The sequence below is a fragment of the Camellia sinensis genome, chromosome 6 (assembly GCF_055761805.1).
Source record: "Camellia sinensis isolate YWXY chromosome 6, ASM5576180v1, whole genome shotgun sequence".
NCBI lineage: Eukaryota > Viridiplantae > Streptophyta > Magnoliopsida > Ericales > Theaceae > Camellia > Camellia sinensis.
The window spans coordinates 179,836,541-179,853,578 of NC_138966.1; the positions used below are offsets into that span (position 1 = coordinate 179,836,541).

Sequence of the window (17,038 nt, forward strand, 5' to 3'; positions counted from 1 at the left end):
TTATTCTTTATTAGGTAAAAAATTAATGTGTGACTTTTGTAGTTGTATAAAAAATTGTGAATTACTGAGATGTTTTGATTTTTTTTTTAGTATTGTCTAGACTTTTTAATTCTTTTTGATTTATTTATGTTTTTTTTAATTACTTTAGCTAACAAATTAAATTGCCAAATGGGCCCTAAATTAATTAGGGGAGATGAGGTATTTAAAATATTAGAGATTGAAATGTAACAAAGAACACATTTTGAAAATCAAAATACAACAAACTACGTATTTTGAAAATCAATGTGTATTTGATCATTTCAATTTTGTTGTGATCACTATTCTACATCATTTAAAAATTGACACATGTTTGATTATCTCGTACAATTCAAAAAATAAAATAAAATAATAAAATAATGTTTGGTAGTGATTTTTTGAATACGATTTTTTGAAAATTTATATAATTTGTTTGGTTATTTTGAAAAATGAGTTCTATTTTTTTAAAAAAATTTCAGGATCTGATTCTTCACGTGATATGAAGAGCCTAGGCTCTAGTACAATCTACTTGTGTACTCCTTTTCATAACGTCTGCCTTGCCTGTTTATTACCTTTACCAAACATTTTACCACATCTTCGCTTTCGTTGATATGCGAAGGTCGGCAACACCAAAGCAACGACGACGCCCAGCGACAAAGACACTATTCAGGTGTGGTCGCTTTGAGCTCAGGGTGACGAAGATCTGACGACAAAGAGGTTAGTTGCACTATTTGGGGTTCATCATGTTTTTATTTTGATCTCCATTTCCCTTTCTATTTTGAGAGTGTTCTTCTTCATAAATTTGTAGGAAATGAAATTTTGTTCAACAAATCTGTTCTTTACGGTAGCAGTTAGACCAAAATGGTACTTGAATCTCGAAACTGAAGTTTTATATGTAAACCTAAAACTGGTGTGGTTTGTTTTATACACCAAATCCCTAGTTTAATCTGAAAATCCCTTTCAGATTAGAAATCAGTTCGCTGCTTTGATTTTGGAAAATAATTTCATCGTTTGAAACCGAAAGAAATTTCTGAAGCTTCTGGTAACTGGTTTCGATTTTAGAATGTAATTTCCACATTTCGGATATACTAAGCACATATTTTATACTTTTCATTTGGGAAATTAGCTTTATCATATTCCAATGTGGTCATAGTTTCCCCTTTCCCAACTGTGGTTCCAAAATCGCTATTGAAGTCCTTCATTTTGGAAATGAAGCAGAATTTTTGTTGGGTACACTCTTCTAGTTTGGTGTACAAATTGGGGGCTTTAGCAAGTTTGACTACAACTTACTAAAATATCAAGAAAATAAGCCCACCGCAAAATGGATTGTATGGAAGTTGTTAATACATCATTTTGTGTCAATGTGGTAGATTCTCACCCATTTTCATTATGAAATAAAACATGCAAACTTGACTTAGACAACAACTCAATACATATAAATTCGATTGCTGGTTGTCCCCCTTTTTTGAACATATGTTTTCAAATATATGGACCATGTTTGGACCCACTTGGCCATTTGTGATTTGCTTGTTTACCCCAGGTTTGGCAATTTCACTTTCCAAGCAAAGTGATTATCTCTACTCTCTCCCCTGTTGCTCCACTTTCATGTTTTTAATGACTTCCCCATACTGAGAAATCCATTAAAAAAGTATCAGAATTTTTATTTTGTTCTATTTTTGTAGGTTTGAATTCTTCTTTTTTGGGTTATGTAAAACTACCTCATTAACTTAAAAAAAAAAAAAAAAAATCAAAAGTTAAATTTTTTAAGATCATCTAGTTCAGATAAACCTAAAAGTAAAGTCGTTTGAGTCCATTTAATAATTAATCAATCACTAAAGACGGAAAAAAGTCAAATTAAAATAACCAACGCCCAAAAGAAGTGCAAAGTCTAACAACAAAATATTAATACAAGACATCCTGTTAATCACCGGTAAAATTAAAAGACAGCAGAACTTTGATTCCCATGTTTTATGGTGTGTTGGTTTCGAAGTATAAAACTCACCTGAAATCATCTTGCTTCTATTTATGTTCCTCTATTTTCTAATCTTTTGTTGACCCTAGAAAACAGAAGCGGGCTTCAGGTGGAAGAGTTCCTTAAGTCCTTTTCTTGTACTTTCTTTTCAAACTTTTTCTTTCTTAGCCATTGAACAAAAAGTCAAATTTTAATATCTTCAACTAATGACTGGCTCATTTTATTTATGCAATAAATATTTTAAAAGTTTACACATATGATATATACCCTCCAAACTAAAGATCCACAATCTTAAAATATTCTTCTGTTACAGTTCCATAGATTGTCCTCTTTTAAGTTTCAAGGCTACCCACTTTCATCCTTCCTTTTGGATGGAACAAGAGAGAAGAGTACCAAATGCTTATCGCCCTACCATAACAAATTAACAACACTATCAGTTATTAATTATAAAGTCTAATAGTAGTCCCATTCACAACACGACAATAATACTACTAGACATAATTAAACAAATGAAACATAAAAGTAATTTACAGGTAACACAATTTAGGTGACGATCATTATCATTGCACACGATAGAACGTTTAATCAAACATAGAAATACAAATAATCATGAATGTGATTGCAAAAACCCACCTGTTTGCCCCTTTAAAACTTTTGAGAGACACCAAGCAAAAATTAAAGTTTGTTCCGTTGTGTTCCGCACCCTCTAAATACGTATTCAAGTGGTGGTAACCACTGGTGTTCTATCTTAGGCTGTATTTCAATCATTAATTTGGATACGAAAATGTGTGTGAATTCCGTAACGAATATAGCTCATCTTATATTGTGTTTTTTGAACTTGTTTTTACCAAGACTTAATTTCAAACACATCATTTGGATTTTATGGTTATTACCTTTGCACTTCGGTTCTGATTTACTAAATTCCATTTCGCATAATATGTTGATAGACCAGGCAAAAGAGCATAGAAAACATGATTCTCATTTCTTTATAGCTCCAATAGGAAGTTGTACTTATTTCTTTACTTTTATTGTTGTCATCGTTGTTGATGTAGTGAGACCATCAGTTTCTTGTGGTCGATTCAATCCCCGCTGTACCAAGATTCGCGAGGAAAGGAGCAAGGTCTTTCAACCCTTGTAATTGTATTAAATGTATTTTTCTTGAACAAGGCACGTTGAATATTGTTCATTCATATCATCACGTTATTTTCCATCTGCTAAACAACAATGAACACGATTATGCCCATTTAGTAAGTGCACTGTGCAGTTCATTTAGGTACACCCCCATTTATTGAAGACGCTTTGAAGACGAAGGAAAAGCCAGGACACACACCGGACTCTATTACATCTTGTTTTGGTGAAAACGACGTGGAGGTAAATATTACTCTGCTGAATTTCGTAAATGTGTTACATGCAATGTTTAGCGAAACAAGAATGCATTAAAACATCATAACTCTATTCGCCAGAATTTTTTTTTTTTTTTTTTGTACACAGAATATTACATTATACCAAACCTGCTTGTTTACACATACGAAATACCCGTATACATGTAACACATGTCTAGTAAATTTGGTTTGGGTTGTTGCAACTTATGCTATGAAATTAGTTGCTATGTGCAACATCTCAGTACTGTAGTAAATTAAATAAACTTTTATCCGTGTAGTACTATACACTTGTAATTGTACAAAAATGTTCATCTTTTTTCCTTACGTAAACCACTCGCTTTCCATTTCCATTCGAATTTGTAACTTGCTATTTTGAAGAAGTTAGACCTCATTACATGTATTTCATAGATGGACAGTGAGAGGTTCGTTGACGATGCGCAAGAACTGAGGTTGTGGCCAAGTAGGATTGAATTGGCCTTCATCCAACTGATGGTCGAGGAGGTGAAGCAAGACCCTTCATTAACCAAAAAAAACTTTTTCACCACAAGGCATTGAACTCGAATTGACGACGAGCTGTACAGTCAGTTCAAAGTTAGGTACACAGTTAACCGTTTGAAACAAAAGTACCACCGCATCAGGCAAGCTTACAATACATTTGTGAAATTGAAAAACCATACGGGGTTTGGCTGGGATGACCAAAGGAAAACGGTCATGGCCCTGGATGATGCTTGGGATCACTATGTTAAGGTAACAACCACTACCTTAGGATTGAGTACAACCTTCGTACTGCAGTATGTTAACTGTTAACTTCCTTATTTACCATATCTTTGGTTGTCTTGTTTTTGTAGGCATATCCCAAAGCTAAAGTGTTCAAGAAAAAAGGTCTAAATCACATTGACTTGTTAGACGTCCTCTTTGCCAACTTCCAAGCCACTGGCGCACTTGCCCGTGCTTCAACCCAAGGAGCCCCAACCTCTGATGAAGAAAGGGATATCCAAATTGCATTCTTTGGTGTTGGTATCAACTCAAATACCGATTCTATCCCTATTGGTGACAACATCGAGGGACATGATGACCTGAAGGTAGGTGGGAGTAGTGGCAACGATGGTGGGCGAAATGGTGCACACTTTAATTTGGCAGTTGATACATGGACTGCCACAAACCTTGCAAAAAAAGAATTTTTTGCTTGCCAAAACAAAATGGCTGAAGTGAGTCAAGCCGAGAAGAAACAATACTCCATTGTAGCATGTATCGACTGTTTGGCAACAATGTACAGAATCACTCCCGACCAATACGTTAAGGCGTGTGAGAGTTTCTGTGATAAAGCAACGAGGAAAATGCTCATGAAGATGCTACCAAACATGCAGATGGATTGGGTTCGTAAGCTTGCTTAGGAATTAAGCTTTTAATGGATGCAATTTTGTTTTGTTAAGCATCCAAGTTGGTATAAGTCAATGTATGTAGCTAAAACATTAAAAATCGGCTCCTAAATTTTTTTTTTTAATCCGTGTATTTCATCTGTCAACTATAGTTATGTAAGGAAGTTGGAGGTTGTACTAAATTAAGAGTTTGTCTGTCATGACCAAAACATTAGATGAACATTTCATATTCAAGTTTGGGAATGTTAAGAACTTCTATTATTACGTTTGCAATCAATTATCCAGCAATGAGGTTGAGCAGTGAAGCCTCTACTAGACAGTGTTGAATGTTTGGGAATTTGGGCATTCTTTACATATTTGACATCATTTCATAATATTGCGTATGGTATTGTTGTAGTTAATATGCAATTAGGATTTGTTTATGTTTATATGTGTGTCGTTGATTTTGAGCTATTCCACCATTATTTTCGGATTACCTTTCCTTGTTAGTTGCTGATGCAATGCCATTGGGTACAACACTTTGTTTGGAAAGTTGCTAAACAAGCAGGTTTGTGGGAGTGTTCTCTTGCTAGTCATTAAAAGAAATTAAAAGATTCTTTAGATAAACATTATTTAGATAAATCAACATGAATAGATTTTTTTAAAAGATTTTTTGGGAGTGTTCTCATCCAAACAGGTTTTTGGAAGTTGCTAAACATTTTTAGATATTAAAAGAAATGCAACTTCTCTTATATAAATCAACATGAACATGCAAATTTAGCCGTTTGTCACTTTTTTACTGTTAATATTTTTATTATTGTTTTTCTTTTCAATTTTTTGTTGCCCATAATTGGTTGCAATTTTATGCACATTACAAATTGTATACACTTGTGCTTCTATTGCTTGTTCCCTTAAGGCTCCCATTTCTTAAAATTTCAGTTTCTTTGAAAATCCAAGTGATACCTGTCATGCATAATAAGGTGGGATTCTATGGATGAAGGGTGTTGTCTATTCATTCATTAGGTTTGTTCTCTGGCTAGTCTTTTTTTTTTCATTAGTTGATTGATAATTCTAATGTTCCCATTTTTTATTTTTGTTAAAGTGATTTGTAATGCTTGTGTGTCCTTTTAAGTAAAGTGTTTCTAATGATTAGTTTCAAAGGAGAGTTGATTACCTTTTGCTACCTCAATGGTGCATTTTGTGTAGAAAGGGGGATAATGAAAGAATTCTCATTTCTTTTTTTCTTTTTTCTTTTTTCTTTTTTTTGCATTGTCTTGTGACTTTATCAGTGTGGCATAAATTGTTTTACATGGTGGATGTTGACTAGGTGGCTTCTTCTTCTTTTATACAAATGCTTTTGATTGATTGTAGGAGGTTTGGAACAAATAAGAAAGTTCGAGTTCTTTAGGATTGTGTCATTTTTGTGATATTTCCAAAGATTTGTTTAGGAAGGAACACAGATTTTTCCTTATAAATTTGGGCATATAGAGGAAATCATGGAATAAGATTTGTTGTATATCTTTTTTTTTTTTTTTTTGCGCTTCTGTCTCTTTTTCTTTTACGGAGATTCCTTTTGATTAGTACGGATTGAAGAGAGATGCTTGTTCGAATTAGGAAACTGTCACTTACCTCTCCACTTTTGTGTTTGGCTGATAGTATCCAACAATTCCATTTAGGCCATTATTTAGCTTTTAAAATTTTGTTTGGTGCTGTTTCTTTCTGGTTTTTTTGGTAACACTCTAGGGATCAAGCCTATGAATAATGTTATAGACTTCTATTATTACATTTTCAACTTAGTACTATAATGTTATGGATTGATAATTTTATGGATTTATGTATCGATGTGAATTAGATTTTCATTTTCATCTTACTTTCTTTGTGTTTACGGAAATGGACCCCAGTAACTCAACAAATCCGTTTGATATGGACGCTGCATTAAACAGTCAGTCAAATGAATTTCCCAACTACGACAACATCACGGCGGAGATGGATTCAAGTGGGGAAAGCTTGGAGACCGAGGATAGCGCAGACAGCGAGGACAGTTCGGACAACGCTGATATTGAGGACAGTGAAAACAGTATTGCAGAGCAGTTAAGGTCGTCATTTATTGCATCAAATGACGATGACGTGGACTTTGCCATGGTATACCAGATATTCGAATCAACCAATGGAATTCCAGGGAAGCAGCCCCAACGGACATGTCCGTACACTGGAGAAATGTACATTCAACATTTATTGAACGGTCATCCGCACACAATTCAGGAGATCTTGCGGATGGATGCACCAATGTTCAGGTCCCTTTGTGCTGAATTGAAATGCAGAGAGTTCATAAAGGTGGCCAAGAACAGGTTATCTATAGAGCAATCACTTGTTATATTTTTATATGTATGTGGACATAGTGAACGACATAGACTTGCGGCTGATCGTTTTCAACACTCAATGGAAACCATTCACCGACATTTCAAAATTATGATGAGAGTATTGTGTCGTCTTGCTGTCCTTATCATCCAACCTCCTGACCCGAATGTTATTCCTCCTAAAATTCGAAACAACCCGAAGCGTTACCCATGGTTTAAGGTTAGCTTCGGGCACCCTTGTTTGTTTGCAATTTTATGAGGAGTATGCAATGAAATTTGGGTGTAGACAAATGTAATAATTGTCATATTTGCATAATGTAAGACTGTATTGGGGCAATCGATGGTACGCACATTGCGGTGCATGCACCTACTTCAATGAGAACTACATATCGTGGTAGGAAGGTTGCACTAACACAAAATGTTCTTACAGCAAACTCGTTTGACCTCAAATTTACTTTTGTTTATCCCGGTTAGGAAGGTAGTGCAACTGATTCACAAGTGTTATCCGATGCGCTTACACGCCCCAATGTATCCTTCCCGCTTCTGTAACAACCCTGACCCAAAATTAACATTAATTCATGCTTAAGTGTGCCTAACAAGTAATTGGGAAGAAATCCTGAGTTAATTACATGTGCATTGCATTATTTTGTATTTATATCTATTTAGCGTAGAAAGATCTGTTCATGTTTTAGTTTCGGTTTGTGAATTAAAGGCCTTATCGGCATCCGAACCAGAAATTGATTTGATTTATATGTTAATTAAGATTTTTAGAATTTTATAGTAGGTTTAATTAAAATTCAATTCGGAACAATTAAACTAGATTAAATTAATGCCCTTTTATTTTAACCTCAATTAACTATACTATAACCAAGCCTATTAAGCACCAATTGAGCCCCACTCACCCATTTTCTTTCATTTGAGCACATTGAGCCTATTCATGGAAGAAAAATGTGAGAAATGGGGAGTAGGGAGGAATTGAGCTCAAACAAAGAATTGACTAGGAAATTGAAGGAGAATTGGAGAATTGAGCTAGGATTCACCAAGAGCCCAAAGGATTGAAGACTTTAGGTAAGAAACCAAACCTTTAGTCTTTAAGTTGAGTTGATTCACCCATGAATCTAAGTGAATTGAGCTAGAAAATGTGTAAACCAAGCTTAAGAAGTAGGAAGGAAGATCAATTTAAACATGCATGTACATTTCATTGCATTTGGGACATGTTTATTAAGAATTCTTTCATGCATGTCTTGACTTTACCTTAATTTTGTGGAATCATCAAGTTTCATGATGTTTTGTAGCACTTGATCATGTTTTGAGAAGTTGGAGTTTAAGAAAATTCATGCATGTTATGTTCATGAGACATTCATAAAGTTTAAGTTGAATTTTTGAACAATTGGCATGCTTTTGGGCCTTGATTTCATGAAATGATTTTCAAAGCATGATATTTTGTAAGTTTCTAAGTATTTTCCAGAATTTTGGCCTAAGAGGATGAGTTTTGAAGTGTTTAGTTGGAGGTTGAAGCTTGGAGATCAAATCTGGAAATTCCAGAATTTGAATCCACGCTCGAGTGTAGGAGTTCACGCTTGAGAGAGCACTCTGGGTGCGTGCACTTCCGCTCAAGCGAGTAGAATCTCGCTCAAGATTGAAATGCATGTATCCAAAATTTCTTATGTTTTGCAGTATGCTAGAGCGACAGATGTCATGCTCGAGCGAGGGTCTGAGTCTCACGCTCGAGCGTGGATTGAGCGTCCGTCGAGCGTAAAAAACTAGCAACCAGTACTTTTGCCAAGTTTACAGTACGCTCAAGCAAAGTAATTCACGCTCGAGCGAACCTTCACATTTTGCATGTCCGTTCGAGCGAGGAAATCCACGCTCGAGCGTAGACCCTGTTTTCCGCAAGTTTTGAAAAATGTCTTCAAGTGCATTTTTGCATCCTCATTCCATCATAGGCATTCCTAGGCCATGATTAAGAACCCATAATGAGGTTAAAAGCTAGAAGCACGCTCAGAACAAATGAAGTAAGTTATGTACAATTCGAACGTGTGTTTCAGGTGTGTATTTGTTATGTGTTAATGTAGGTCACGTGCCATAAACCGTTTGATTAGTCTGCTCTGTCTGTCTACACCGAAACCAACTGTGAGTAATCACTTAGTAAAGCTATGTTCAACCTTATTTATTTTCAGTATGATGAATTAAGATTTGTTTTCTGAAATGATATGTTCTGTACAATGAATGATTGTCTAATTTCTGACAATGTATTCTAGGCATCCTTAGCATCATGTGATATCTGTTAGCTGTTATCCGGTATCGGAGGTTCCATTATGGAACTTAATATGTCTGCACTCTATTACCCGTACCGGAGGCTCCATCATGGCGCTCAACATGTTTATTCTCTGTTACCCAGATCCGGAGGTTCCTTTATGGAACTGGTTATCCATAACCACTACATGATCTACATCTGTTCTATATCTGCTCTGTTAGCGCTAATGGATGTACCACATATGATTTAACACGAATTAAGATTTCTGTATATGATCTGAACAAGAATACGAATATGGATCTGTTATGAATCTGAATTATGATTTCTAAATCTGTATGGACTTTATTCATTAAAACCTCTTTACTCTGTTATTATTCACTGGGCTTCCACTCACTATTTTATATTATGTACGTAGGTGAGCAGGCGCATGACTAGGCCCAAAGTTGACGGCCTATGTTTCAGTTTTTGTCAGCCAACCTTTGTGCCTCCCGAGGAGGTTCCGGATAAAGTCAAGTTTTATGACTGTTTTGTAATCATAAGTGACTTGGATATTTCGTTAAGTCTTGGGCATGATGACTGACACTATACTCCTAGGAGTGATATGTAAATATTATATCTTTTGGCATCGCTCGTAAGTCTATAAAAGTTTTAAATTATACGCCTCATGTATGTCTCCACGGCTCATTGGACCTCATAATTTTGTATATTTGCTTCCGCAGCCCGTAGCTATATGTTAATTTGTCAAGAGGCCTTTGGTAATGCAAGGATTACTGGCCAGTTACGATGCCAAACCCTTAGGGGCAGGTTTGGGTCGTGACAGCTTCCTTCTACGGGTAAGGGTTTTGGTTTGTACTGACGACGCTTTTAAAAGTTTACTTGAAAATAGTTTCTAATAAACTTGTGTTAATGTGACATACTCATGTAGGTAAATATTACTTGGTTGATGCGGGTTTCACAAATATGACGGGATTCCTCGCACCATATCGTTCAGAACACTATCACTTGGACCGATTTCGTGGACGTTGACGTCGTCCAAATGGGTATAAGGAGTTGTTTAATTATCGGCATTCATCACTAAGAAATGTGATAGAACGAAGCTTTGGGGTGTTGAAGAATCATTTTCCTATATTGAAATCTATGCCAAACTACATGCAAGTGCGACAAGGCACAATAGTTATAGCATGTTGTGCTTGTCACAACTGGATTTGCATGCACTCAGCAAATGATCCATGGTTCAATAGGCGCGGTAATGCACGTGCAGGGCAAGCAGCACCCGCAACTCCTGCGGCAGGAATTTCCAATGAAGCAGATAAAGTCATGAATGAAGTGGTTCAACTTCGTGATGAAATTGCAATAGCAATGTGGAACAACCATAGGGTTCATCCATAGTACCCCGTTAAACTTGTCATTTGTATTGTTCACTGGGATCATCTTTTGTGGTTAAAATTATGTAAGACCTATGAAGTTTGTTTGACTTATGTGTTACGGTAGAACATATGAATATATCCCTTCTTGATGTTAGTGCACCGAATATTTTATGGATGATTGCATTGAATTATTAAGTTGTGTACGCATATCTATAAATTTTGGTTATGAATGTTTAGAATTAAAATTTGTTTGAAATGTTCATAATCCTAGCAGAAAAAATTTTCACACATATTCCTTTATGCATTTTCGGTTATGAATGTTTAGTATAAAATTTGTATATGGATATTGGGTTTGGTAACAAAAGGTTTGTATTGTCCCACCCAAACGTCTATATTTGCTTGTTTCTTTTTTTTTCCTAATCTGTTCGTCTCTCTCTCTATCATCCATGGGAAGACTATGGTAGATATGGGTACATTTTTCTTTTTTTATTATTTACACAAACAACCCAAAACTATTTATCAGTTTGACTATTTATTTAAATTTCATAGAAATTCTACGATTTTGAAAATAAATTTAAACATAAATATATGATCTTTTAAATCGTAAATTTGTAAAAAAATTTATGATCTCGTAAATAAATTTAAACATCGATTCACATATTTTTTTTAATGCCAATTTGAAATAATTGTGCGTTTTTTCTAAAATTACGGTTTTCGAAAATTTGTACATAAATTTACGTTTTTTGAAAACTTGTATAAATTTACGCTTTTTGGAAATTTGTATAAATTTACGATTTCTGCAAATTTGTAAATAAATTTTGGTTATTCTAAAAATTTGTACATAAATTTGCCAAACTTACAATTTCGTTAATACAAATTTATGATTTCATTTTGTGCATAACATTTATGAAAATTTTATTATACGAAATAAATTTTTTAATGCCAATTTAGAAAAAAAAAATTACGTTTTCTATGGTTGCAATGAGTGGAAATTTTATAATAAAGTGATACAGTTAATGGTAAGATATGTACCCATAAATGGGTACATGCCACATTATGTTTTCATAAAACCAAGCATGTACATATATATATATGTATATATATAAATATATGTAATGTAGATGAGAGTGTTTTTTGATGTGAAATTTTTGTTTTTTTAATTGTCTCTCTCCTTAACTTGGAGGGAAATTTGAAAATGTAATGATGTATTTTTTGAAAAACCAAACAATGATTTTTTCTCAAAAAAGAGTTTTCAAATCACTTTTTCAAAAAAGTTTTCAAAAAAAGGGAACCAAGCAAGCGAATTTGGGGAGTCCAAGACCAAGCCCATTGTTTGGACTTAACATCATTCTCCAACTCAACCCAAATAGAAACTGTAAGCATCTCGGAAGTATGGTAGTATGCTCAATTTAAATTCATAAATTTTAATTCCTAATATATCTTTATATGAATTTACTAATAAGGACAACACATATTAAATCTCAAAATAAATTATTTTTTTTCTCATGGTACACCCTAATTAGTTATTCCTATTTGTGGGGGTCGAATAATGGGGATCGTAAAGAGGCTGAATGGCTGAACTTGGAGAGTTGGAATATAAACATAGTATTCGGTTTCGTCCCACAATTTCAAATCCTACCCTATTCGGTCAAAAGGCCGGTTGGGCAAGGGGCCGAGTGAAAAGCAATTTGCCTTAAAAGAAGCTGAATGGCGAACTAAAGGTGGGCCCAACCCCGAGGCCCAAGAAAGAAAATATATAAATAGAAGAATATCAGCCAGAAAGAGGTATGTGAGAACTATTATGCTTAACTTAGAATACAAGTAATCCTGAGTGTAGAGACTGACTTGCCCATCGGAGTGCTAATTCCAACACCCCCGATCGGAGTGTTTGTTCCTTTTCAGTTGACTAGCAGAGGATCATTAGCGTCCCCCAGGATCAAAAGAGTATTTCCAAACTACTTCTCCACAATTGGCGCTGTCTGTGGGAATACTCAAACACATCCATGGCGGGCGTAATGGAAGACCCTCCGATAGTCACTGATGAAACCACGCAGAGAGATGAGCTCACTCCAACAAACATGCTTGGACCGGAGACTATCCCCGCAAGATGCGCTTTGAACTTCGTCTCACCCTCGACTCCAGAGCATGAAGCAATGCAAGAGATCATGGAACAAGCAAAGCAAAACGAACAAAGGTTGGAGAACATGATCACAGAGAACGAACGTCTCCGTCAAGATTTGGCCTTGGAGGTGGCGAAGTCCAAACAAGTTGTACGCCAAGGCCCGGAACGACCTGTGAGGGCAGGTGGTCGACGACCTCAAGCCCGACAACAAGACACTGATAGCAACTCCGACTCATTATCCCCGGAGCCCAAGAAGAAGGGGCGATCTGAAACTTCCAGTTCCTCTTAAGAGAGTCCACATATAAGGCATAAGCGCAGAAGAAACAGCTCAGATGAAGAAGACCAGCATGATCCCTTTGTACGACGGATCGCCAAGGCGGTTTTGCCTAAAAATTTTAAAGCTCCGTCGTTCACTCTCTATGATGGAAAATTAGAACCCACCGATCACATCCGTCACTACAAGCAAGCCATGACATTGCATGCAGACGACGAGACCTTTATGTGCCGAATATTTCCCAACAGTTTGAGACCATTGGCTGTCAGGTAGTATTATAAACTGGAGCCGGCTTCGATCAAAAGCTTCCATCAATTACATAAATCTTTCAGGGCCAGATTCATCACCAATGAGGTCCAGCCGAAACAAGCCGACTTTCTCTGGGCAATGCAGATCCAGCCAGGAGAAACACTAAGAGCGTATTTGGTGCACTATTGGGAGTGCTTTAATCTTGTTGATGACGCTTGCAACGACTCTATGGCCATTACCGCCTTCAAAATGGGTTTGCATCCTGACAGTGCTCTCCGCAGTTCTTTGACTAGAAGACCCCCAAGACGGTCTGGTCGTTGATGAAGAAAGTTAAAGAATACTGCAAAGTGGAAGATGACGCTTTGCTGGTTAAAGTCGGGAACACGGCCAACAAGACAGCTCCTTCTGAAATTGCTCGACCAATAAATTATGTACCACCTCAGAGCCCTGAACCACGGCATCAGGCCAAACGAGACAAGAGACGGGATTCCTACCGATCAAGCGACCAATGCTCCCACCGAGAAAATGAACAGCTGCAAGTTGACAGCAGGCGCACGAGGCGCGCTGACAAGAAATATACGGAGTTGACAGAGCCGATCAGTGCGGTTATGACCAAAATCCAACACCTTCCGTTCTTTAAATGGCCGTAAAAAATGTTGGGACCTCCCGACACGAGAAGAAGGGATAGACGGTGTGAGTATCACAAGGACCATGACCATGATACTGAGAGTTGTTATGCACTGAAGGATCACTTAGAGGAATTGGTACAAGATGGCCGGCTACAACAGTGCGTCCGAAAAGGCAACCCGACCAAAGCAATAGCCTTAAGACATGATTCACCTCCGCTCGGCGTGATCCACATGATATACAGCTTGCCAATGTCATCGGTGGTGCATACGATTCAGTCGAACTCCGACCCTCAAAACTAACTTACTCCGGCTAAACGGGCCCCATGAAGTCGCGGGCATTACTTTTGATGATTCAGATTTGGCCGGAGTAACACTGCCCCACATTGATCCCTTGGTAATTAAGTTACGCGTAAACCGATTCACAGTTAAGCGCGTACTCATTGATCCGGGGAGTACATCGGAGGTTATGTACTAACATTTACCAAACTCGGCTTCTCCGAATCTGATCTCTCTCCGGCCCCGTTGTAGACGTCCCCGAACGCCCCGGGAGGATGAGTCCCGTTCTGTTCATTTGGGCTCACTACAGTTCGGACTCTCAAATTGTCACGGTTCTAAATCTGAACCAAAGAGTCCAACTCCGGCAAATCGTTTTGAGAAAACAGATTTTTTAGAAAGAAGCGCCAAACATGGACTGCGTTGTCAGATATAGAGTCGCCACCTAAATATTTTTTATGGGGGAATTTAGGAAACCCTGACTCGGTGCCAAAGGCCACGTGTCCGTCATCGCTAAAGTTGCCTGGGCTCGGGAGCTTGGGTACGATTGGGGAAGGTCAGCTATGAGCACCCCCTCTCGCCCGATCCGAAGATCGGCCTCTACTAACTGTGATATCCTATTTTGAAAACGTTATGCGTTTTTATTCCGGTTATTAGTCTAGAATTACTATGTTATGCGCACAGCAAACAAGTATAGACCAAATTGCCTAAATTGGAACAAAGCATTCATACTTATTTTGAAAATGGTTTGCTACTCGCAAGTAGGCTGAAATGCAGGTTTTGCCACTCTCAAGTGGGCTTTAGAAAAGATAGTTTTGCCATTATCTAGTGGGCTTAAGACTCACAGTTTTTATGCATTATTCCAATTTAGGAAATTCGACCTCCACCCATAGGCATTCAAGCAGTTATATCACATAAGCAGCTAGCCTCATGATAAGTATGTTGTCATGGCAACACTCACACACATGCGGTATGCTAAAGCATAAATGCTTACCGAGTACTCCAAGCCAAAACAAAAGCTAGTTAGTAATCAATGCATGATCCTAGCTCATGTTAAGATGGCTAATGCAACACATGCAAAATGTAACTAAGATAGGCTCGGCTAACCTTATAATGACATGTGAGATGTTACAACTAACACGTATTCAATTTGAAATTGAAATACAAAAGCAGTTAGAATGATGCGCCGAGCCTGGTGCATGCAAAACGAATGAATGGATGCAGACATGCTATCATACTGTATGCTAATTGAAACGTGTCTTAGACTAACCATCGAAAGCTAGTAAATAAAAGGGAAGAAAGACGTGGGGTTGGGAGACATACACACACTCACGCACACTTATTACAAAATTGCCCTCACTCGGAGGGTCCGAATAAATATTACAGTCCGAATAAATAATACTAAATTAATTATTACAGAACGTTCTAATTTAACTAACAAATTAAATGCAAAGGGAAAAGTGGTCGCAACCCTTCCTCGGAATGCGTGGATGATGCATGCTTGAATCCGTCTCGCCCGGAAATCCGTACCATGCCACTGTTGCCTCTGTTTACACTGCTCTGCTCCTCTGAGGACTGCCAAAGTCCAAGGGTATGCTCTTTGGATGCTAGGGGATACCACCGACCAAGTAGACACACCACCAGTCGGAGGGAATGATCACCGACCACTGAATAAGCTACCGGCCAAACATGTTTTGCCGGTCGGCACCCAACACTGCCGGCCGGCCAATTCTTCCTACTGAAACCTGCAGCTGGCAGCAGCAGAGGGCAAGCAGTGTATGACATGGAATTTTTTTGAGCAAATGTGAGCATGGACACACTCCCTATCATGCAAGGGACTCAAGGGAGCATGACCCTCGACCCTCGGGCCATCAATTGTGCGTTTCGACGCATGATGGCCTAAGAGGCCAAGTTTGCAATTCAATGTGAATGAATGCAACAAAAGAGATGAGTGCCAACACCCTATCATATTGAAGTCAAGGGCATTGGCTACCGAGGGTTGAGATGTGTTTTGTCACTTGGAGTACGAACACTCCTCACCCCTCAAGTTTGGTTTGACACCCCAAACCAAACAATGCAATGCATGTATACAAACTTGGCTCGAAGATGCAACATGAGGCTAGGATGCAAAACATGCCAAATGTGATGCAAGCTAGACATGCAAAGGTACAATGCTAGTCATGTAAGATGCGATGCAATGCAATCAAACATGTAAGCTAAGACATGAAATGCAACTAGCTAATAATGTGCAAGCATGCGAGTATGATACAATGAAAACATGAAACCAATGCAACATGATCATGCAATGGTGGACCTAAGACATAAAGGGCAGACCTCAGCCCACTCCCAAAACAGTGACAAAAGATGCCTAAAATGATGAACAAATACTCATGTAAGCATACACACCAATAGGCCCAAGATTAAAGCATAACCAAGGAGTATTCTACCACCACTACCCCAAGCCAACATGGCATGAGCTATACAACCAAAAACAGAGTTTAGATGCATTGAAATAAGTCCTAAAACCCTGTGATATGGCAGCCCCGAAGGCTTAAACACTTAGGCATGCACAATGCTCATTTCAAGGCACAACAAAACAACTCTTCAAGGCATGAAAGGGATGATAAATGCAATCATACGAGCATGGGTTATAAACTGAAATAGCATGGGAAACGACTCCAAATCACTAAAATAACCCAACTCAAACATGCTCATGACTCACACCCTCAAGGCTTACAAGCCAAAATGCAAAGAGACTATACAAAACATATCAAATACGACCA

General features: G+C 37.6%; 1 protein-coding gene across 3 annotated transcripts; it reads left to right on the plus strand.

The window, feature by feature from the left end:
* Nucleotides 1-539: 539 nt before the first annotated feature.
* LOC114310344 (uncharacterized) lies at nucleotides 540-5,052 on the plus strand. 3 transcript variants are annotated; one of them, XM_082875529.1, is made up of 5 exons: nucleotides 540-732; nucleotides 3,040-3,154; nucleotides 3,252-3,358; nucleotides 3,778-4,116; nucleotides 4,218-5,052. In XM_082875529.1, exons 4-5 carry the CDS (start codon nucleotides 4,081-4,083, stop codon nucleotides 4,761-4,763), a joined length of 582 nt encoding a protein of 193 aa, XP_082731655.1. In that variant the 5' UTR covers nucleotides 540-732; nucleotides 3,040-3,154; nucleotides 3,252-3,358; nucleotides 3,778-4,080; the 3' UTR covers nucleotides 4,764-5,052. The 3 variants fall into 3 exon arrangements, with proteins under 3 accessions (XP_082731655.1, XP_082731656.1, XP_082731654.1); XM_082875530.1 differs by having other exon boundaries at nucleotides 3,040-3,136; XM_082875528.1 differs by having other exon boundaries at nucleotides 3,040-3,358.
* Nucleotides 5,053-17,038: the final 11,986 nt, after the last annotated feature.